The sequence below is a fragment of the Ciona intestinalis genome, chromosome 1 (genome assembly GCF_000224145.3).
Source record: "Ciona intestinalis chromosome 1, KH, whole genome shotgun sequence".
Lineage (NCBI taxonomy): Eukaryota > Metazoa > Chordata > Ascidiacea > Phlebobranchia > Cionidae > Ciona > Ciona intestinalis.
The window spans coordinates 260,468-281,887 of NC_020166.2; the positions used below are offsets into that span (position 1 = coordinate 260,468).

General features: G+C 36.5%; 3 protein-coding genes across 7 annotated transcripts in view; all 3 read left to right on the forward strand.

The window, feature by feature from the left end:
* The window catches only part of LOC101242701 (sulfoquinovosidase-like), a 24,268-nt gene extending 22,158 nt beyond the window's left edge, over positions 1-2,110 (forward strand). For both annotated transcript variants that reach the window (XM_026837670.1, XM_004225436.4), the window contains exons 15-17: positions 688-880; positions 1,376-1,597; positions 1,959-2,110. In XM_026837670.1, the coding sequence (XP_026693471.1) occupies positions 688-880; positions 1,376-1,597; positions 1,959-2,080 (537 nt within the window). In that variant the 3' untranslated portion in view covers positions 2,081-2,110. The remainder of the gene's footprint in view (positions 1-687; positions 881-1,375; positions 1,598-1,958) is intronic.
* A 937-nt stretch (positions 2,111-3,047) lies between these two features.
* Positions 3,048-13,979, forward strand: LOC100180800 (dnaJ homolog subfamily C member 3). 3 transcript variants are annotated; one of them, XM_009863820.3, is made up of 12 exons: positions 3,048-3,178; positions 3,616-3,726; positions 4,329-4,528; positions 4,916-5,056; positions 5,649-5,830; positions 6,279-6,398; positions 7,251-7,356; positions 8,337-8,457; positions 9,041-9,173; positions 9,610-9,758; positions 12,996-13,192; positions 13,734-13,979. In XM_009863820.3, exons 1-11 carry the CDS (start codon positions 3,094-3,096, stop codon positions 13,151-13,153), a joined length of 1,506 nt encoding a protein of 501 aa, XP_009862122.1. In that variant the 5' UTR covers positions 3,048-3,093; the 3' UTR covers positions 13,154-13,192; positions 13,734-13,979. The 3 variants fall into 3 exon arrangements, with proteins under 3 accessions (XP_009862122.1, XP_002127006.1, XP_018673478.1); XM_002126970.4 differs by having other exon boundaries at positions 12,996-13,188; XM_018817933.2 differs by having other exon boundaries at positions 12,996-13,184.
* Positions 13,980-15,554: 1,575 nt separating this feature from the next.
* On the forward strand, positions 15,555-20,856 carry LOC101242484 (potassium channel subfamily K member 16-like). Of its 2 annotated transcripts, none has more exons than XM_026838098.1 (6): positions 15,555-16,465; positions 17,102-17,225; positions 17,792-17,922; positions 18,624-18,828; positions 19,636-19,828; positions 20,168-20,856. In XM_026838098.1, exons 1-6 carry the CDS (start codon positions 16,193-16,195, stop codon positions 20,187-20,189), a joined length of 948 nt encoding a protein of 315 aa, XP_026693899.1. In that variant the 5' UTR covers positions 15,555-16,192; the 3' UTR covers positions 20,190-20,856. The 2 variants fall into 2 exon arrangements, with proteins under 2 accessions (XP_026693899.1, XP_018666749.1); XM_018811204.2 differs by having other exon boundaries at positions 15,558-16,465; positions 19,636-19,803.
* The last annotated feature ends 564 nt before the right edge of the window (positions 20,857-21,420 follow it).

Below are 21,420 nucleotides of genomic sequence, written 5' to 3' on the forward strand. Positions count from 1 at the left end.
TATGGCTGATAATGTGGACAACCCATTAGTGACCATTGGGTTGGAGCTATGGCCGTTAAGTGTCTTGCCCAAGTAACATACGCCAACAATGGTAGCAGCGTCAAGCCTTGAACCCATTACCTCTGGGTTACAGGCAGGCGCGCTAACCACTACGCCACGGCGCCGGACGTTACGGATGTAACTTCTATTGTGGAACCTTACGGATGTAACTTCTATTGTGGCATACTGCCTACAAATATAACATACAGTAGAGTGGGGAAAGATGGGACACCTTTTCGTTCTTTTTCTTGTCCCATTTAGTAGCAAATAAGGATACCTCGAAGAAATATAAAACCGTATCCTCACGACTCCAATAGACCGTTGTTAATTGTTTAAAACACGATTAGGATATTTGGTTAATAATTGCTAAAGGTGTCCCGTCTTTCCCCATCCTACTATAATATATTTTAATGCGGCTGCGTTGTAAAACAAACCGTTTTAATTACTTGCCTGAATTTTATGCAGAGGACCTAATGTACGTTAATTAGCACACGTACTTAAATAATTATACGTAAATTTCACTCTATACGTGGATGAGGTCGTACAATGAGACATGCCACGGGACCTGGGATTAAGGCCAAAGAGTTAACCCATTACCCTATATTGCATAAAAATTATACTAATACAAACTATATCACTTTATTACAGATATACACCATGGACACGACGACAGAATCATTTGCTCGTCTCACGTCATTATACCACCGCCTATCCCCTTACCATTCGTTTGTAGCAGAGGAAACGGCATCCAAAGGAATTCCAGCTCAAAGACCGCTGTTTCTGCATTACTCTGATGACCCTACTACATACGATATACAATACCAATACATGTATGGGCCAGGTTTGTGTTATACCGTTACTACTTGTCTTTTTGTCTTGTAAACTTTACCGTATTCAAATTGGATACATTGAAGTAGAAGTTGCGGCGTAGATTTTTTGTGCACTATGTTATACACAAATTTTCTCTACGAACAATTAAGTTACTAAGAAGAGATTCGCATGATGACACCATCTATGAAGGAAGGACTTTTTACACAGTAGCTTGGAAGCTGTCATGAGGTCTATGAAACTACCATCGTTGCCCTGCCATGAGGATAAATAAGTTGCATACGTGGTAACTTGCAAGCTGGCACGAGGTGTATGAAACAGAACATCCGTGTTATAATGACTGCTGTTGCCCCAGCATGCGAGGATAAATAAGTTACATACGTGGTAACTTGTAAGCGGGCACGAGGTGTATGATACCGAACATCCATGTTATAACGACTGTTGTTGCCCCGCCATGCGAGGATGAATCAGTTACATTCATTTTACTGTTAATACAACTTTATTTCAGATATTTTGGTGGCGCCTGTTTTGTTCGAAGACAAACATGATTGGTCGGTTTACCTTCCTCCCGACCAATGGGTGTATTTATGGAATGGAACAGAGGTTGTTGTACCGAGGTCACGGGACGGTACAGGGATGAGTGTGACTGTAAACGCGGAGATGGGTAACCCGCCGGTGTTTTACCGCAAGGGGTCTCCCTGGAGCAAATTGTTCCAAACTTTTGCGAAAGGTAAAAATATTTTAATAGCTTGGGTAAAATAGTTGATGCTTTATTCTCTTTTTAAGTCCCATTTGGTAGTAAACATAAGAGTAATTGGCGTAATGGGCCAATCCCGGCCTATATATCAGGTCCCATGGCGTGACGCACTGCAAGACCTCACCTACGTAAAATAAAATAGAAAATTAAGCAAAGAACATTCAAAGAATTATGAAAAAACGTATTCTCAAAACTCCCATTAATCTTTGTTAATTGTTAAAAACGATTAGGAGTTTAAAATATTATTTGCTAACGATATCCCATCTTACCCCACGGTACCATATATTCTATACCTCACAAACGTACAATAGTATTCATCATTACATAACTACAGATGAGGTGAAACCTGGCAGAACACCAGAAGGACTAAGTTTAAAGTTATTGCTAAAAGAACCAAATATATTTTTATTTTTACTGCTTCGTAAAATGTTTTGGTATGTTTTCTTCAACGTTTAAGTCATGAATAAAACTATATGCAAGGGTTTAGTTTGGGATTATATATGAAAGGTTGTGGAAACAGTATATGTATACGTACGGCGCCGTGTGGCAAAGCGGTTAGCGCGACTGACTTTATCACAGAGGTAATGAGTTCAAGCCTCGTCTTTGCTACCGCTGTGGGCGTATGTGTCGTCTTTGGGCCAGTCACTTCTCAGGAACCGCTCTAGCCCAGTGGTCCTTTATTGGAAGAACACTTGTGTTATAACGACTGTCCTTCGTTTATTTATTTGAATTTATTTTGCCGTTGTCCTTTCACAGTGTCAAGGGTGTAGTAATCAGTCCAGTATATAACAACAGTGTTAATTCTTAAAGTTTTTGATCTACAGTAGTAATTGCATTTTAATGTATCAGCCATTCTTGTGTTGAGAGACTATAGTAGTGTGTACGTGGCGCAAACGATGGTTTGTGAACGTGTCCCTCAAGTTTAAATCTAAATAACAGTAGTGTGAGCACAGTTTAGAGTAATTTAAAATTTTGTATTCAATAGAATTTACCTTAGCATTAACGGGAAATCATTTTTTCTACCGAAACTGGAAAATTTCCCCGCGATATTTTGTTTCACTGACGTCATGTTTTGTAAAACACAAAACGCAAGTCACGTTACGATTTCTGACTCGGCGTTTCTCAGCGAATCAGAAAACCACACGAACATCAACCGGTAAAAGTAAACAGGGACGAGCATTTTACACAGCTGGTTATGTTACTGCTCGTTTCTTCGTGTACTATTGTACATTTTGCTTGAATGGCAAAGTTGGATATGTGTGTTTTTCATAATTTTCAGAGTTGTTTTTTAGAAAGTACATATAGGCAGTTAATGAAGAAATATTAAATTAATTAAAACGTTGTTTTTATCAGTTTTCGTTAAAATTAGTATTAAATATTTTGTATCTTAATTTCAAATATTTATCTTTTTTTTTCTTGTTTTAGGTCAAGATTATAATTCTAGATAATCGATAGTTAGGTAATTCACTATGAAAAGTTACTTAAAAAAATATTCTCGTCGAATTCTGTCCCAAGTTCCAATTATTTTGGTTCTACTCGATTTACATTATGAAGGTATGTGTGCTTTCATACAGTTGAATTTAGTTTTTTGCTCAATTTGGTTGACTTTTTGGTGCTAGTGAAAAATCCTCCCCTTACGTTATCTGACCACTAAACCAATATAACCATTGACTCTAACACTTTGCCCAGATGAGCCCAAAATAGCATATTTTACTCTAAAGTTACATTCGTAGTAACTAGTAAGTAGGCACGAGGTGTATGAAACAGAACACCCGTGTTATAACGACTGTCGTGGCCCCGCCATGCGAGGATAAATAAGTTACATACGTGGTAACTAGTAAGTGGGCACGAGGTGTATGAAACAGAACACCCCATGTTATAATAACTGTCGTGGCCCCGCCTCACAAGGATAAATAAGTTACCTACATTTACATTGTGCCTGGTAGTATAAGTTAACATAAAATTTTATTACTTATTGTTCTGACTTCCAGGTGTGGATGGTTTAGACAAAGCTGAATCTCAGAAACATTTGAGTCGTGGGAATCAACTTTTAAATGCGGGTCAACTGGCAGATGCTTTAACTCAGTATCATGCAGCCATTGGTAATGTGTTTGTATATAAAGTTGTGTTTAAGGTCCTACAGCGTAACATACTGGGACCATTGTAGGCATGTGCGTCCTTGGGCAAGACACTTAACGGCAATTGCTTTAACCCAGTGGCCACTAATGGGTTGTCCAAATTGTCAGTCATACAGAAAGACTAATTACCCAAAAAGTTACGTCTGTGGTAACTCGTAAGCGGGCATGAGGTGTATGAAACAGAACATCTGCGTTATAACGACTGTCATTGTCCTGCCGTATGAGAGTAAATAAGTTGCATACGTTTATTTTGAGGTAGGGATGCACATTACAGAATTTCGAACCCGTGAGATTCGAATACTTTTGTATTCGAATCTAATAGCGGGATTCGGTATTCTGTTTAATGACGTCATCTTTTTTTCCTATAAATATAAAAAGATTCGAAATTCTAGATTCGAAATAAAGTATTCTAGGATATCCTAGAATACCTAATTATTCTGTAATGTGTATCCCTATTTTGAGGTATCATTAGCACTGAACTCTCTACAATTGCAATTAAATTTACTGTTTCTTATTTCTACCATTAGAGTTTAAATTGTTCTTTAAAAGTTAAATATATTTTCCAGACAATGACGATAGAAACTACCAAGCTTATTACATGAGAGCCACAGTATATCTTGCCATGGGGAAAGCTAGACTTGCGATGCCAGATTTAAACCAAGTGGTCCAACTTCAACCTAACTTTGTACAAGCTCGCATGCAGAGGGGAAACCTGTTCCTTAAGATGGGTCGGTTTAATGAAGCTCATTCAGATTATGAAGCAGTGGTATGTTTAATAACATTCATTTTTTAATATGTTTTATTAATGTAAACAAATTTACAGTGTTCTTAAAAAAAGTATTTGGAACTGTGCTACAAAATACGTAAGAGACAAAAATCAAATCCAACCAATTGTATATTATAAAAGATAAATATTTTGCCTAAATGGCATCGTCAGTCTCTTATTTAAATAGAATAAGTGTTTGTGTTTTATTTTAGCACAACAAATTTAAACCATGGCCATTTAATATTATACACAAATAAGATGTACTAAAAAATCTAGAAAAAAAAAATCTGCAGGACCTAACCCATACCCAATAGAATATCCCATAATATGTAAGATTTATATCTTATATATCTAAACCTCTTTAATTTATAAACAATATTTACCCAGCTTGCCCACGAAGACAACGCACAAGCCACAGCAAAAGTTGACGAGTTACGTCCGTTACGAAGGAACGTCATCAAAGCTCATCAACTTTTAGATGGGAATGAAAACGCACAAGCTATCACGCTGCTTAATGAAGTTATTGAGGTAAAACTAATTATTGAGATAACTTTGATGTACAGTGCGGTTCTGTTCATTTGCCCTACTTTGGTGAACACTGTATTTGCCCTTTCACTTCTTAATCTAAATGTTTGAGGTTTTAATATTGCTGGCTTTAGTATATGATAACTAAACTTTAAATTGTTTGTTTTTAAACACACACACATATATATATATATATATATATATGTAAAATAATTTTCATATATATATATATAATATATTATAGGTCTATAACTCTATATATAATAAATAGCGCACAAGAAATTTAAAAAAAATCAATAGAATTCGTTGCAAATACTACGCTAGTCTCTAGGGCCCTAACACTTATAAATATGATGCAGGGTTACCCCTTATCCCCAAAACCATAATACTGTTGACTTAAACAAATTCTTGCCCCATTATAGTTGTTGACTTTAATCGGCACGTCGCTAAAGAGAAAAAAGATAATTTTTTTGCCAATCTGACACAATAAAAATGGTAGAAAACTTTGGGAACCGCTGCTCTAAACTCTTTCTATATGTTGAAATCGTTAGATTTGTTGCAATCCGTGCCCTAATCCTTTATCATTACAATACAGTCTTGTCCCTGGAACGCCGATTATCGGGAGATGCGATCTACGGCTTACGAGAAACTTGGAGATTTGCGTCGAGCGATCAGCGATTTAAAACCAACCACCATGTTAAGACTGGATAACACGAGGGCTTTTCTTAAAATGAGTTTTCTATGGTACAACCTTGGAGAGGTGGAGCAGTCGCTTGCGTGAGTGTTTAAGTATTTATAAAATAATCACTTGCTAAACTATACACAACACTTTTAGATTTAAGTAATTGTTCTTAAAGGTATGTGTTGGTGTTGTCAAGGTTTTTAGGGGTTGCGACCCAAAAGTTTTTTATATAAAAATAACTTTCTGATAATTTTTTTTTTAAATGCTAAAAGAAATTATTTTAAAATTTGTTGGATAAAAAACAAGGTTCTGATATATAATAAATTCTATGTTTTAGATAGTTTAACTTTATAATCAATCACCTACAAAGGTTAAACTTAGTGGACATTAGGTGTATGAAGCAAAACACTTGTGTTATAACGACTGTAGGCGCGCAAGAGTAAATTATTTTCATAAGTTCGTTTAAATAAAATAATCCAAACATTTCAAGGGAAATCTATGAATGTTTAAATTTGTTTAAAAATATAATCCAAATATTTCCAGGGAAATCCGTGAATGTCTGAAACTCGACCCCGACCACCAGGAATGTTACGCTCATTACAAGAATGTCAAGAAGTTATTTAAAACATTAGAAGCAGCAAAGAAGGTCATGCAACAAAATGAGTGAGTAATCTAAACTGGTGTTATCTTTAATCAGTCATGTTTTGTATTTTATATTATTTATATTTAGGGATGCACATTACAGAATAATTAGGTATTCTAGGATATCCTAGAATACTTTATTTCGAATCTAGAATTTCGAATCTTTTTATATTTATAGGAAAAATGAATTTTTCCAACAAAAGTCAGTTTATTGACTCTTTCATAGAAGCCTTGTTGGATCATAAGCTGTAAAATGATCAAAAATTGTACTATTGGGTAGTTTTTGCGTCATGAAACGTATAGCAGGCTATGAAAAGTCGTTACGAAACGTTTACTCTCGAAAGTCCCACAAACACAAAATTTTTTTTTTCAAAATTAATAAGTTTCAAAATTTGTTAATACAGTATATGAGGTGACGTGTGTTGACGTCATTAAACAGAATACCGAATCCCGTAATTAGATTCGAATACAAAAGGATTCGAATCTCATGGATTCGAAATTCTGTAATGTGCATCCCTATTTATATTCTACATTCATGTTTCTTAATCATAATATATTCTATATATATATCGGCCTATGGCCTAATCGTTCATATTATATATTTTTTGTTTAATCATTGGTATTCCAAATGGCATCCATATGAAATATTCTATATTTGTTATAAAAGCTAAGAATCTAAAGAGTGGTTCAAATTTTTAGTTAACTTCTAAAAAAAAAAAAAAAATTTAAATTTTTAGTTAACTAAAATAAAAAAAAAGAAAATGTAAAAAAATGGTTTAAAATAAAATTTTCTAATTAAGTTAACTAAAAATTTTAGTTTAAAGTTAATTTGATTAGAAAATTTTATTTTAAACCATTTTTTTACATTCCCAGTTGGCCAGAAGCGATCAATAAATTCCGCAAAGCATTGAAGCAGGAGTCGAGGGTCGGCGCATTAAACGTGGAAATCCAGCTCAAGATTTGTGAATGTTACGTTAAGGTGAGATTGCTTGGGTTATAAGTAGGCAAAGATGTACAGTTAAAGGAAGGATGGGTTTTAGTTTATTATGGTTTTAGGTTTCAGAATCAGTTTTTCCGGCTATTTTTTTGAAAGACAGAAAGTTGTCAAGACTTATACATCACCTTAGGACGTCTCTTATAGAATAGATGGATGTTTTGAATTATCTTATTATAGGCAAAGATAAAAGAATGTATTTTTTATGTATTCTGTTACTTTTTGCTACCAGGCATAATGTAAATTTCAGAGGCTCATCTGGTATAAAAACAGTGTGTATTTCCAACTTTTTGTCTGCCATCAGCAAAGACTTCACCGTGGAATGTTTTTACAATTTCCCCCTTTTTTAAACTGATTGTTTTCCATCAGTGGAATAAAGATATACCGGGTGCGTTGGACGCTTGCATTAACGCACTGCGTGCTATGCCTGCCAAAGATTTAAGGACTGTCATGGTATATGTATACCTTGCGCACTTGCATATAGAGTTAGGAAAATACCAGTCAGGTATGGCAACTGTTATAGTAGGAAGCTGGTATAATGGTACGCTACTAACTGAAACTAGATTGTATATAGCATTGTTTGACTGTTTAAATTCAAACAAGACAATTGCGCAATAGTAACTACAGTTAAGAGCTCTAAGACCACCAGGCACACACAAGTAACTATCTTATGCTCTTATGTAAACTCGTTACTCAATTAAGGGCCGCAATTAGATTATAAATTAATGGCATTGTTTAGGAGGTAAATCAAAATGAACACACAGTCGTATTTTTAATTGCTATACTTCACTATAGATTACACTGGCCTAAATCCCAGGTCCCATGGCGTGCCTCAGTGTAGGATCTCACTCATATAGAATAGGTTACCTTTGGACACTTCTAAATTTTTTACCACGCACTCCTAAATTCCTGGAAATCTTCCTAAGTCCCGTTTAGTTTGTACTAACATAGCCACTGCTCTTTAGGATAATAATCCAAAGGAGGCACTGATAGAGTGTAACAAAGTGATTGAAATAGACGATCGGAATATTCCATCACTTCTGCTTATGTCTGAGGCTCATACTCAACAAGCTGACTATGAGCAAGGTACTACTAACCATTAGATAGTACTGTGGGGTGAGATGGGATACCGTTAGCACATAAATCCCATATTTCCCCATCATGTTTTTTTGCGATTAACACCGCCCTTTTAATGAGTGTTGGGGATAGAGTTTCATAATTCTGTAAATAGCCCATTCCTTGTTTACTACCGAATTGGACGAGAAAATAGAATGAAAACACGTCCCATCTTACCCCACCTTACTATATATAGATTGTTACTTACTTAGACTACTAACTTACAATGCTTAAATATGTAGGCTAAATAGTGGGGTGGTAATGTAACAATAGACTTATTAGTTTTTTGTAATTTTTTTGTAAGCAATATTTTACTCTTGTTTTGTTTTGGTAATTTTTGTTCTACTGCATTTATTTTTATCCACTTAAGTTTTTATCAACATTTAATTCGTTTTCTAGTTTTGTTTTTTCGTTCTGAAATATGAACGATAGTCAGATACATTAACGTATAACAAATTATCTCTGGATTTAACAATATTTTAACCTTCTCGCATTTATGATTTACATATTAATTTATTATTGTAGACTGTATGTTAAATTAACTTCCCCACAGCTGTGGAAGATTTACAAAAAGCTGCGTCGATAGATGAGAATTATCCAGGTCTCGGGGAAAAACTGAAAAAAGCTCAGAAAATGTTGAAGCAATCTCAGAAACGAGATTATTATAAAATATTAGGTGTTCCAAGGTATGTGGTTTTAGATTAGTTACATACGTGGTAACTTGTAAGCGGGTACAAGGTGTATGAAACAGAACACCCGTGTTATAACCACTGTCATTGCCCCGCCATGTGTGGATAAATAAGTTACATACGTGGTAACTTCTAAGCAGGCATGAGGTGTATGAAATAAAAACCCGTGTTATAACGACTGTCATTGCCCCGCCATTTGTGGATAAATAAGTTACATACGTGGTAACTCACAAGCAAGCACGAGGTGTATGAAGTATAAAACCCGTGTTATAATGACTGTTGTTGCCTCGCCATGTGTGGATAAATAAGTTACATACGTGGTAACTCGCAAGCACGAGGTGTATGAAGTATAAAACCCGTGTTATAACGACTGTCATTACCCTGCACGCAAGGATAAAGTTACATTTAATAATTTTTGTTCTTGTTTCTTCAGGAACGCCGACAAGCGCACAGTGATCAAGGCGTACCGCACACTTGCGAGGGAATGGCACCCTGATAATTTCCAGGGAGAAGAAGAAAAAAAAGTCGCCGAGAAGAAATTTATTGAAATTGCTGCTGCGAAAGAAGTTTTAACAGATCCAGGTATTAATTTTGTTATTATTTTTTTGGTAAACATAAGTACATTTAAATTTTATTTTGTTATTATTTATTTTTTTAAGTATTAGTAAAGATAAGTACATATAAATTTTATTTTGTTTTATTTTTTATATTTTTTTGGCAAAAAAGTTTGTTTTTTTTTAAATATTTTTTTAAGTTTAATTTTAGTTTTTCATAATTTTTTTTGCAAAACAAGTTTGGTTTGTAATACTTTTTATTTTATGGATTTAATATTATTTTGCGGTTTGAAAATATTGCAATTAGTTAGATTGTAAAATACTCAGTATTCTGCAGTCAGTCATTAGAACCATAGAAATCAACTATATTTACAAAATATTAGTTGTCAGGAAATGTGGTCAGTGTGTAGAAATATTGTAGCAAGGTGTTGTTTCACTTTGTAGTTTCACTAATATTGGTGTCTTTTCTTTGGTTCTTTTTTTTAACCATTTAATACGTATACTAGTTCATTTGGGGAATGTATCTGATTTTACACAAAAAAAAAATCGTTTTTCAAATCGGGGTATTTTACAAAAATTTGTAGTGTCTTTTCTCTGGTGTCTTTTCTCTGGTTCACTTTTTTTTAATTCTGCTTAAACTGTTAGGTACAATTTTACATGAACTACTACTAGCATCTCAATTTAAACTAGTATGTAACTGAATTTTTACACAAAAAAAATTGTTTTTCAAATACGGGTATATTACAAAATTTTTAATGTAGTTTCGCTACTAGTGGTGTCTTTTCTCTCGTTCAAAATGTTAGATACATTTTCATTTATACTTGTACAAGCATCTTAATTTAAACTGGTAATTAATTTTACAAAAACCAAACTAAAACCTTGTCATTTATTTACAATTCGTCGTAAACCATTGATTTACATTGCTTGCCTGATGTACTGTAAATCAATTTAACAAAAACTAACCTATGTTTTTACTGACAACAAACAAATGCATAGCAACACAATGCACATTCCCGTGCTGGTATTTTGAGTTTCGTGCAAGAATTTTGCTGACTGGCTGAAATTTGGACGTCCTATTTAGGTCGTCTTTATCATCAGGGTGAAATGTCATTTATTGAGTGAGTAATAATGTCAAAACATTGGTTAGCAAAATTCTTGCCAAAATAACCAAAATACAAGTGTAACATGGCTGACAGCAACAGTATATGCACACTAACACTAACAAAGCCATAGTTCCAGTAGTTCTGTTTTAATCTCAGCTACGTCACCAGCAATAGAACGCAATATTTGTCCACAAACCGAGGTAATATGTCATCTATTTTTGGTTAAAATCCTAAATAATCGTGATTTTCTCGTCCCCTTGAAAGATAAAACCCGCATCTTCCACGATGGATTTGATCCCTTGGAGCAAGATGATGTTGTCGAGTGGGAGAAAGAAAAGATGTCCGGAAGCGGCGAGAATATGTTCCGATTCTTTTTCAAACATGGAGATGAAAGTTCCGGTCGCTCGGAACGTAACAAACCATTCGAAGATTGGTTTTCAAGGTTTTCAAAACCGAAACGGGAACCTGAAGATGACGCAGACGCATGGCCACGACATCAACAACAAAAACCAATATTTCAACAACAACAAAAACAACAACAATATCAACATCAAAATCAACAACAACCGAACTTTCAACAACAAAAACAACAAGAAAAGTATCAACAGCAACAAAGGAGTGGATTCAACGCGGCTCGTGAAGAACAAGATGAGGACATTAGTGATCGCCGCCGACAAAGTCATAAAAAAACAATAACTCCGGAAGATACAGTGAGATCTAACAAGCAAAAGACAAGAACAAGTGGTCATGTGAATCAGGAAAGAGGTTCTGTTCCTGGGAAAGAAGGTTTCAAAGAAGACAAGAAACAAAGTAAGACGACGAAAAAGTCGGCAAAGAAAGGATTTAAAAAGAAAACTAGTTCAAAGGAGCAGCAGGATTTCGCTCGGCAGTACACACAAGGTACCGATGGGAAGTGGTATCATAAAACTAAGGATGGGCGATGGGTGGTGTCGGATGGACCTGCGAAAAAAGAAGGCAAGAAGAAAGAAAAGGAGCCGAGGGATAAGAAGGCGGGATCTGATTCGACATCCGAGAGTTATGTTGATGAGAATGGGAATGTTATTGTGAAGGGAAGCGACGGGAATTGGTATATGAGAGTGAAGCCACCCGCAAGTGGGGGTAAGAAGGCTGGAGCTAAAGTTGAAGAGAAAGTGAAGAAAGAAGAAAATATTCGGAAAGAGAAATCGGATTCCCCAAGGTCATCTTCGATGCATAGATTACCACAAGGTTTGTTCCGTAACGATAGAGGACAAATACATGATCGTATGGGGAATGTATACGAGAGGCAGAGTAGTGGAAGGTATATGATGGTGATGTCCGCTGCTGATGCTAAAGCTAAACTAAAGCAGCAGCTTAGGAACAACAAGCAAGAGGATATGATGCGACAACGAAGAGAGCAGACGACGACACAGACCAACCCATTGTATAGGGATGGGAACGGGAATGTCTTTGTGAAAGACGCGCATGGAAATCTGATTAAAGTTCGACAAGACCAGGGCGAGGGGCAGAGCAAGGAGACGCAGCATCAGCAGCGGGGTGATCAACACCAGAGGCAGCAACGAGGTGATCACCGTTGGAAGCAACACGCAGAAGAAGACGTCGAAGATGAAGAAGAGAGAGCTTTACGACAGCGTTGGCAGCGTCGACAACAACAACAACGACAATCACGAACTCCTGCCCATGAGGAACTGTAAAGTGTAAAAACTCGAAATCATACTGTGGGGTAAGATGGTTGCTACCAAGTGGGACAAAAAACATCCTATCTTACCCCACCCTACTATACTCATTCTGACCTAGTTTCGAAATTTGTGCAACTTTTGTGCAGGCGGTACAATTGTGGCGATACTTCCCGCCATATTTTCATTGTTGTTGTAGATTTTAGCATTGAGTTTATTAGACGTGAATTTTATAGCAAAGTTGTTTTTTATCATTAAGTTATGAGGTTAGACAGAAAGCAGGGACCAAGGGTAAGAACATCCGCATGATCTCATTTTACAGTAAGTCTTAATTTTACATTTTTTTATTTGTAATCCAGTTTTTTGTTGTTTTTTTCTTGGTTTATTTTTTGTTGAAATTTTGACAAAATATTTTTTTTAATTTTTAAGGAAAAAAATAATTGCTAGTGCTTTAAAAACATTTAAAAACACTCCTGTTAAATCCAGAAATGCGCAAGAAATTCGACGCTGGAGCCGACCCTCTCGATCCGGAGGAGCAGCAAAACTCTGGGCATCACCACCAAGGTTTTAACCCCTTTGGGGGAGGAGGGGGGTTCACCTTCCATTTTGGGGGTGGGGGCGGTGGATTCCATGACGAGTTTTAAAACTTCCGCCAGCCTTGCCGGCCACTGTGAAGTAGGTAGGTGAGGTTGTGTTATGGCATGCTATGAGTTCTACTATTTCGGCCAGAGTTGGCACATTACTCCCTGGTTATAGTAGGGTGGCATGGATATATTGTCTATTCTCTTTTCGCATGTGGTAAAAAATTTTTTTTTTATAATGCAGTGCAAAAAATTCAAGGTAAGGCCTACCCACCCTGCCACCCCAGGTTTGGCGCCTACGAACGTATCATTCCCATGGCATTAACTAAATAACAGGATTAACACTGTTGACTCTTTACCCCAAGTCCCAAAATTGTATATGCGAGTTCTATTGTATATGGGTGAGACACCATGGGTCCTTGGATTTAGTCTCGGATTGTCCCATTACCCCAAATATGGCCTCAGCCCCATGTCCTGAAAAACCTCACCCATATAGAATATATTGCTCTCACTTCAGCTAGCATTAACTAATTGTTCTCTAGGCAACAAGAACATCATAAAATATGGTAGACTTGAATTTGTCTGTTACGTTTTCGTAGCACCGTAACCTTAATTCGTAAACTGTCATTGTTTTATTTTCCAGGCAACAAGAACTGGCTGCACTTTGCACTTACCTAGACCCCCAGCCGTCATTTCAAGTTTTTGGTGTTTTCGTGCCTTCCTGGATTCCAAGCTGTCGGGAAATATTTATTCCGTGCTGCCCTGTACCGTGTTACCCCGTACCGTGTTGCCCCGTACGCGCACGGGTTGCTTTTATTTCTTTTCGTTTTGACCATTTCCGCGCGGTTTCTTTCAGGACAAACGTCAAATACATTTCGAAGTATAAAGGGCTTGATCTTACGTCTGTGGGGTTAAAAATGAGAAAATTTTAGAGATACGTCATTTTTTAAAAATGAAATCTGTAAAGGTGGCTGTACACAGTATCCGGAATTCGTCTGTTTTGTCTGTTTTTGTCCGGATTTCGCTGCCGCATGCGGAACTCGGTAATGGGTTTGCATACGACTTCGCAAGCGAATTCGCACGCCGAATACTGTGTACAGCCACCTTTAGACATTGAAAACGTGTCTTGAAAATGGTTACTTTTGGGCATGGTTGGGCTTTTATCCTTTTTGTGGCGGAAAACGTGGGTGTTTTCCTGTATGTCCGATAATTTAGAATATTGGTTAGTGGCCATCGTGCAGTGTTGGAGTGGTTTTTACCCCGCAGGATTAATAGTTTGGTTGATGAACAATTACGCACGAAGTTACATACATGGAAACTCGTAAGCGGGCACGAGGTGTATGAAACAGAACACCTGTGTTATAACTACTGTCGTTGCCCCGCCATGCGAGGACAGAAAGTTACATCCATTGAATGACATAATGGTTTAACTCCTTCAATTTCAATTGTGGTTGTTTTTAATAGGCTTCTCCCATCCCAAGTCAATCCTATTAGATAACTATAATAATCCAGGTGATTGAGGTTCGTCGACTCCCTGAGGTCGGTCCAAAAGTCTGTGGTGTAAGGTTTAACTTGTTTACTTCGACGATTGTGGTTGCTGACAGCTATATGTCGGCGACGTGACGGAGTCTGTCTTCTTGACGCGGGAGGATCGGTTAGTCCGTATTTAGTGTTATAGTAGGGTGGGGGAAGACGGGACACCTTTGACACATAATAACCAAATATTCAGATCGTGTTTTAAACAATTAACAACGGTATATGGGAGTCGTGAGGATACGGTTTCATAATTATTCGAGTTTTCTTTGTTTGCTACCAAATGTGACGGGAAAATAGAATGAAAAGGTTTCCCATCTTCCCCCACCCTACTATACAGAAGATAGTGTACAAAATGAATTTTGTGCTTGAACGAATGTCGTTTTGCTGCTGATTCCTTTCTCTTTGTGGTTTAAATAATTTGGTCCTTGTTTTCGGATGGAGAATATAAATTATTGTGGAAGAAGAGTTATTTGTTTGAAACACGATCAGGATATTTGGACCACTTCAAGCACACAATATTAAAATATCCTGATCGTGCTTTAAAGTTTAAACAGTTAACAACGGTTTAGGGAAGTCGTAAAGATACGATTTTTGTTTCTTTGAATGTTATTTCTTAACTACCAAATGGGACTAGAAAATAGAACGAAAAGGTGTCCCAACTTCCCCCATCCTACTATAATATCCAGTACCACTCAAGTCCATGCAATCGATATACTTTTCTTATTTAACACAACTTCTATCTGTCCATTTGAAAACAATGGCAAAAAATCCAACGTTTATTGTTGGCACATATAGTATGATGGGGGAAGTTGGGACACATTTTAACTCTATTTTCTCGTCCCATGCAGTAGCAAACAAAGAACATTCAAAGAATTATAAAACTATATGCTCAAGACTCTCATATACCGTTGTTAATTGTTTAAAACACGATCAGGATATTCGGATATTATGCGCCGAAGGTGTCCCATCCTTCCCCACCCTACTATACACGAAATACATACGTGTTGAATAAACCGCATTATAAATGTAACTTACTTTATCCTCGCGTGGCCGGAAAACCACAGTCGTTATCACACGGGTTAAACACCTCGTGCCAGCTTACATTCATGTTGCCACCATTGAAAATTGAAACGTAGAATACCGTATGACGTTGGTCGTTCATCTCTATAGATTTATATTCAGTGAACGCCATGACTACGTGGGCTGTGAGTTGAACATGTTTAACAGCTGCATTGGCAAAGTTACCGCAACCAGCCTGCTACGAGCAATAGCTGCTATTCACTTGGATAAATAGACATTATATGTTCTTGAACCGATAAGTGGATACAGTCTAATTAGTGCTTGGCAGATTAACAAATTTTGCCGAATGAAAGTTTTTTTTGCAGTAAAATTGGAGCTAACTCAAGGAATATTTTTAAGAATATGACATGTTTTCTACCAAATGGGAAGAGAAAAGCGAATGAAAACATGTCCTATCTTACCCCAAATTACTATAGAATACTGTCATGCATTTTACGTGCCCTACAAGTTACAGATTCGTTTCAGTTGTTTTTTATCATTGTTTAAATGACCATGTCGGTTTCGGGTAGTTTAGAAAACATTGCAGACCACGAGGACGAAGCAGAAAAGAAATGGAGACCTACGTTGAAAGGGAATCTTATAATACTTGGACTATTAGTCGTGTACTTGCTGTTTAACCTGTTGGGCGCGTACATCTTCGTTATAATCGAGAGGCAGCCGAGTGTTTCTAAAGTCAATTGGTTCACCGAATTAAAAGATCATTTCGTCAGCAACCACAGCTCGTGTCTGTCTCGCGATGAAGTGGAAATGTTTGTTCAGGTGAAACGTTTTCCATTTTTACTAAAAATCACTAAAATAATGTTCTAAAACTTTTTAACGAAAAAAATCGCTGAAATTATGTTATAAAAAAATGTTTTGACGCAAAAGTGTTTTGACGCAAAAATGTTTTGACGCAAAAGTGTTTTGACGCAAAAATGTTTTGACGCAAAAATGTTTTGACGCAAAAAACGCAAATATTTTCATCGTTGGGCAACTTCCTAATACAACTTGCTTTTGGTATTTATTTCCGTGACCGAATTGGAAGCTTGATTTTACTACCACTTTGTGGGTGTATTTATGCGTATACTTGGTGAAGACTTAGCAGCAATTGCTTCAACCCACGTTTACTAACGGGTTGTCCGAATTATTAGCTACACGAAAAAAGAAAAACAAATTATCGCCTACAGTTATTTTCATGTTTGGTAACTCGTAAGCTATAGCACGAGGTGTATGAAACAGAACACCCGTGTTATAACGACTGTCTTTGCCCCGCCATGCGAGGATAAATAAGTTACATACGTGGTAACTCGTAAGCGGGCACGAGGTGTATGAAACAAAACACCCGTGTTACAACGACTGTCGTAACGATAAGTTACATCTATTCACCCTTTTAATTCTGATAGTATTTTTTCTCAGAACATTGAACTAGCGTTAGAGGATGGGGCAAGCATAGTTGGAAATGTTAGCACTCTGGTTGTGGAAGATCCCTGGACCCTCCAGAGCGCTTTCTTACTTGCTTTTACTATTGCAAGTACAATAGGCAAGTGAAGATATAGTAATGTGGGGGAAAATGGGACACCTTTAGCACATAATATTTAAATGTACTGGCCATGTTTTTAACAATTAACAACGGTCTGTGGGAGCCGTGATAATACGTTTTTTTAATCCTTTAAATGTTCTTTGTTTACTACCGAATAAGACGAGAAAATAGACCGAAAGGGTGTCCCATCTTCCCCCACCCTACTTTTTTCGGTGTAGGCTATGCTAGTTATTTAGGTTTAACTCTTTGACGGCTAGATTCCTTTTAAACAACAACCTGTAGCCAGTTATTCTCACTAAATAGGATTTTTGACCAAAACTTTGTTTAGAAAGTTTGTGCAGCAATAGATTATCTTCAAATGACATTTATGTAACTTGTAGTAGGACCCCCAAGTATAACAAAAGGGTTTGACTAGAGTAAACTAAACTAGTAAAGTACTCTCTGGTTTGACGTCTTTTAACAGCATAATAATTATTTTTCGTTGGTATGCAATTTTAACATCCGAGGCAAAATACACGTTAAAGGCCTATGATAATATTACTGTAATAATCGTTTCGTTTATACAGGTTATGGTGTGTTGACACCAGCGACACCTGGCGGGCAAGTTTTTTGCATCTTTTTCGCCCTACTGTCGATACCTTTTACTGGTTTGTTGGCAGCTAAGATGGGGAACGTGATGGCGTATCATATCGAACAAGTAAGAACAAGTTTTATCATTTTATATTATTTTGAGTGGTGAGCAAACTATAACAGTTTCTCTTGAGTTACAGCTTCGCTTTTTATTTGATCTATGAATGAATGTATGTAACTTACTTATCCTCGCATGGCGGGGCAACGACAGCTGTTATAACGCGGGTGTTGTGTTCCATACACCTCGTGCCCGCTTACGAGTTACCACATATGTAACTTACTTATCCTCGCATGGCGGGGCAACGACAGCTGTTATAACGCGGGTGTTCCGTTTCATACACCTCGTGCCCGCTTACGAGTTACCACGTATGTAACTTATTTTTGCGTTGCGGTAACGTATATTCGTTATACCACGGGTGTTCTGTTTCATACCCTGCAGATAGTGAGGCTGTATTAAGCAGTTTTACAGCGCGTAACGATTGCTGGTCACTAATGGGTTGTCCAAATTATCAGCCATATAAAAGAAATCCCCCCAAAAAATAAAAGTCGCCCACAAAGCAACATACGTGGTAACTCGTAAGCTGGTACGAGGTGTATGAACACCCCTGTTATAACGACTGTCGTTTTCCGGCCACGAGGGGATAAAGTAAGTTACATTCATTGTCGCTCCTTTTCCTCCAGGAAATAAATAAATGCATTAGTGCCCTTGACTAGAAATAACAGTTCTTTGGAACTGCTTTTTAAAACAGCATAAAGTTTACGTTTTAGGTTGCGAACCGACTTATTGCAAGATTCCCGAAGGCGAAAGTTTTGAGCGTCGTATTCACATTCGTGGTTGGTATTTTACTCCATGTTGCGCTTCCAAGTATTTTGCTGTTTTTCGTCTCCAACGAGGAAGGTTGGAGTTACATTGAATGTCTCTACACGGTGTTTATCACACTAACTACTGTCGGATTCGGCGATTTTGTTCCAGGTATGTATTTTACAAGGGCGGGGTAAGATGGGACACCTTTTCAATCATTTTCTCGTTCCATTTGGTAACAAACAAAGAACTTTTTTATAATTTTGTAACTGTATCCTCGCGACTCCAAAAGAGCGTTGTTAATTGTTTAAAACACGACCAGAATGTTTGGATATTATCTGCTGAACGTGTTATGTCATTGTTATGTCAACACTTCAATGTATAGTTGTATTAAGCGTAGACTTAAACGTTTTACAAGTTATATAGTAGGATGGAGAAGATGGGACACCTTTTCGTTCTATTTCATCGTCCTACTTGGTAGTAAACTAACGATAATTACAGAATTATAAAAGCGTATCCTCGTGACCCAAAAATACCGTTGTAAACTGTCCAAAACATGATTAGGAAGTATGAGTTTGAGGTGCTAACGGTATCCCATCTTACCCCACAGAACTATACCACGAATTTACAAGTTAATTTGGTCACGTGGTCGTCACGCGTAACAGTTCTACTGTTTTCTTGTTCAGAAAAGATTTGACGTATTAAGGTGGCTGTACACAGTATCCGGAATTCGTCCGTTTTATTTGTTTTTTTTTTCACTGCCGCATGCGGAACTCGGTAATGGGTTTGCATACGATTTCGCATGCCGGATACTGTGTACAGCCACCTTTACGCCGTATATTAGATGACCAGCTGTACATTAAGCATACTTATTTTAATTCTACAGATCCAACTTATTACATTAAATGCGATTTATTCGTGTTGTACTTTGACCAAGTGGGGCCCCATACAACGTTCTCACTTATTTTAATTCTACAGATCCGAGCAGTCATGGCGGCATGTATACAACACTATTGGTCACAATATGGGTGATCGCTGGGTTGGCTTGGTTCGCAACAATATTCAGTTTGATTGCAACTATCATGTCGGCGAGAGCGAAAAGCTTTAGGCGAACTATGACGACGAAGAAAACGAATATAATTAACCGTGGGTGGAATTTAAATTACTATAGGTCAACATTTTGAAACTCATTTTTTAAGTGGTTGGAGGGCGATTATAACGCGTATGTTGAATGCATTGTATGTATAATACACGAAAAAAAATAAACGTATAATACACGAAATTGTTCAGGGAAGCAGCACGTTTGTAAATATTTAACTTTACAACTTAAAGTTAGACAGTAGAGTAAAATGCTTTCAACAGGGCATGAATTATAACCTTACATTGCAATAAATACTGAAAACAAATATTGTAAACATAACAAAAAAAGGTCTTGTTTTTTTAGATGTAAAGCGAAAAACCGAACTATACTGAATATTTTAGTTGTAAAGATACTTTTTTTCTTATTTAGGAGTGAAGCGAAAAAATGTTAATCCTGGAAAATCTTCTCTTTCCACAAAAATACACACAGAAGGAAACATTGGCGACTATTGATTTTGATTTAGAAACGATTTTAATTATTTTGCTTGGCAAGCTAAAAAGTGACAGACTGCTTGATTTAAAAAAGACAATTTTTATTGCGATTTATTACAGAATGTAACTTACTTCATCCTTGCATGGCAGGGCATCGACTGTCGTTATAACACGGGTGTTCTATTTCATACACCTCGTGCTTGTTTACGAGTAACCATGTGTGTAACTTTGTGGGTGATTGTTTTTATATATGGCTGATAATTTGGACAACCCATTAGTGACCACTGGGTTGGAGCAAATGCCGTTAAGTGTCTTGCTCAATGTCATAAACGGCCACAACGAATTATGTCACAGCGACGAGTCTCGAACCCATAAATTATGGTTAGAGACAGAAGCTTACTGCTGTGCTATAATTCGTAGTAAATGCTGCATCCGGTTTGTTTGGGTCCACTAAACAAAATCAAGTGAAAAATAAAGTTTCTTTTATATATATACCATATTGCCTGTTATATAATCGTCTATTGTTTAAATACGTTCATTTAAGGTTGCAGAGAATTTACTTCAAGTCGTGTTAAGGCCGTTAAGGCATGAGGCATTTTTTTCATATCATTAAATATTATCTTTGGAGTTACCCGATTTCTTAATTATAAATTATCTCCTCGCGAGAATTGCTCAATTAAAATTTTAGTAAAAATTTTAGTGACTATCAAAATTAAGAGACGGAAAAAAGATATGAATAAATACAAATTACAAAGTAGAATTTTTTGTACAAGGTTCGCAAAAGAAAAGATTGAAAAAAAAAGAAGAAACAAAGAAAGGGTATAAATTGGAAAACGGATAGAAAAAAAGTAATATTAATGTTTTCTAGTGGTTACACGTATAACACAGTAAAGTAATTATCGTAACGTTTTCCCGTTAACGATACATATCAATCTCACTCAGTAATTTTATTTTTTTATTAATCCCACCCAGCAATTTTATTTTTTTATTAACCCCACCCAGTAATTTTATTTTTTTTATTAATCCCACCCAGTAATTTTATTTTTTATTAATCCCACCCAGTAATTTTATTTTTTTATTAATCCCACCCAGTAATTTTATTTTTTTATTAATCCCACCCAGTAATTTTATTTTTTTTTATTAATCCCACCCAGTAATTTTATTTTTTATTAATCCCACCCAGTAATTTTA

Excerpts from the sequence above, each read along its gene's own strand:
- LOC100180800 (XM_009863820.3), top strand. The coding sequence starts at position 3,094 with ATGAAAAGTTACTTAAAAAAATATTCTCGTCGAATTCTGTCCCAAGTT. Across the intron at positions 6,399-7,250 it reads AAGGTCATGCAACAAAATGA|TTGGCCAGAAGCGATCAATA; the intron begins GTGAGTAATCTA and ends TTACATTCCCAG. Across the intron at positions 7,357-8,336 it reads TTTGTGAATGTTACGTTAAG|GATAATAATCCAAAGGAGGC; the intron begins GTGAGATTGCTT and ends ACTGCTCTTTAG.
- LOC101242484 (XM_018811204.2), top strand. The coding sequence starts at position 16,193 with ATGACCATGTCGGTTTCGGGTAGTTTAGAAAACATTGCAGACCACGAG. Across the intron at positions 17,226-17,791 it reads TACTATTGCAAGTACAATAG|GTTATGGTGTGTTGACACCA; the intron begins GCAAGTGAAGAT and ends TCGTTTATACAG. Across the intron at positions 19,804-20,167 it reads GAAAACGAATATAATTAACC|GAGTGAAGCGAAAAAATGTT; the intron begins GTGGGTGGAATT and ends TTTCTTATTTAG.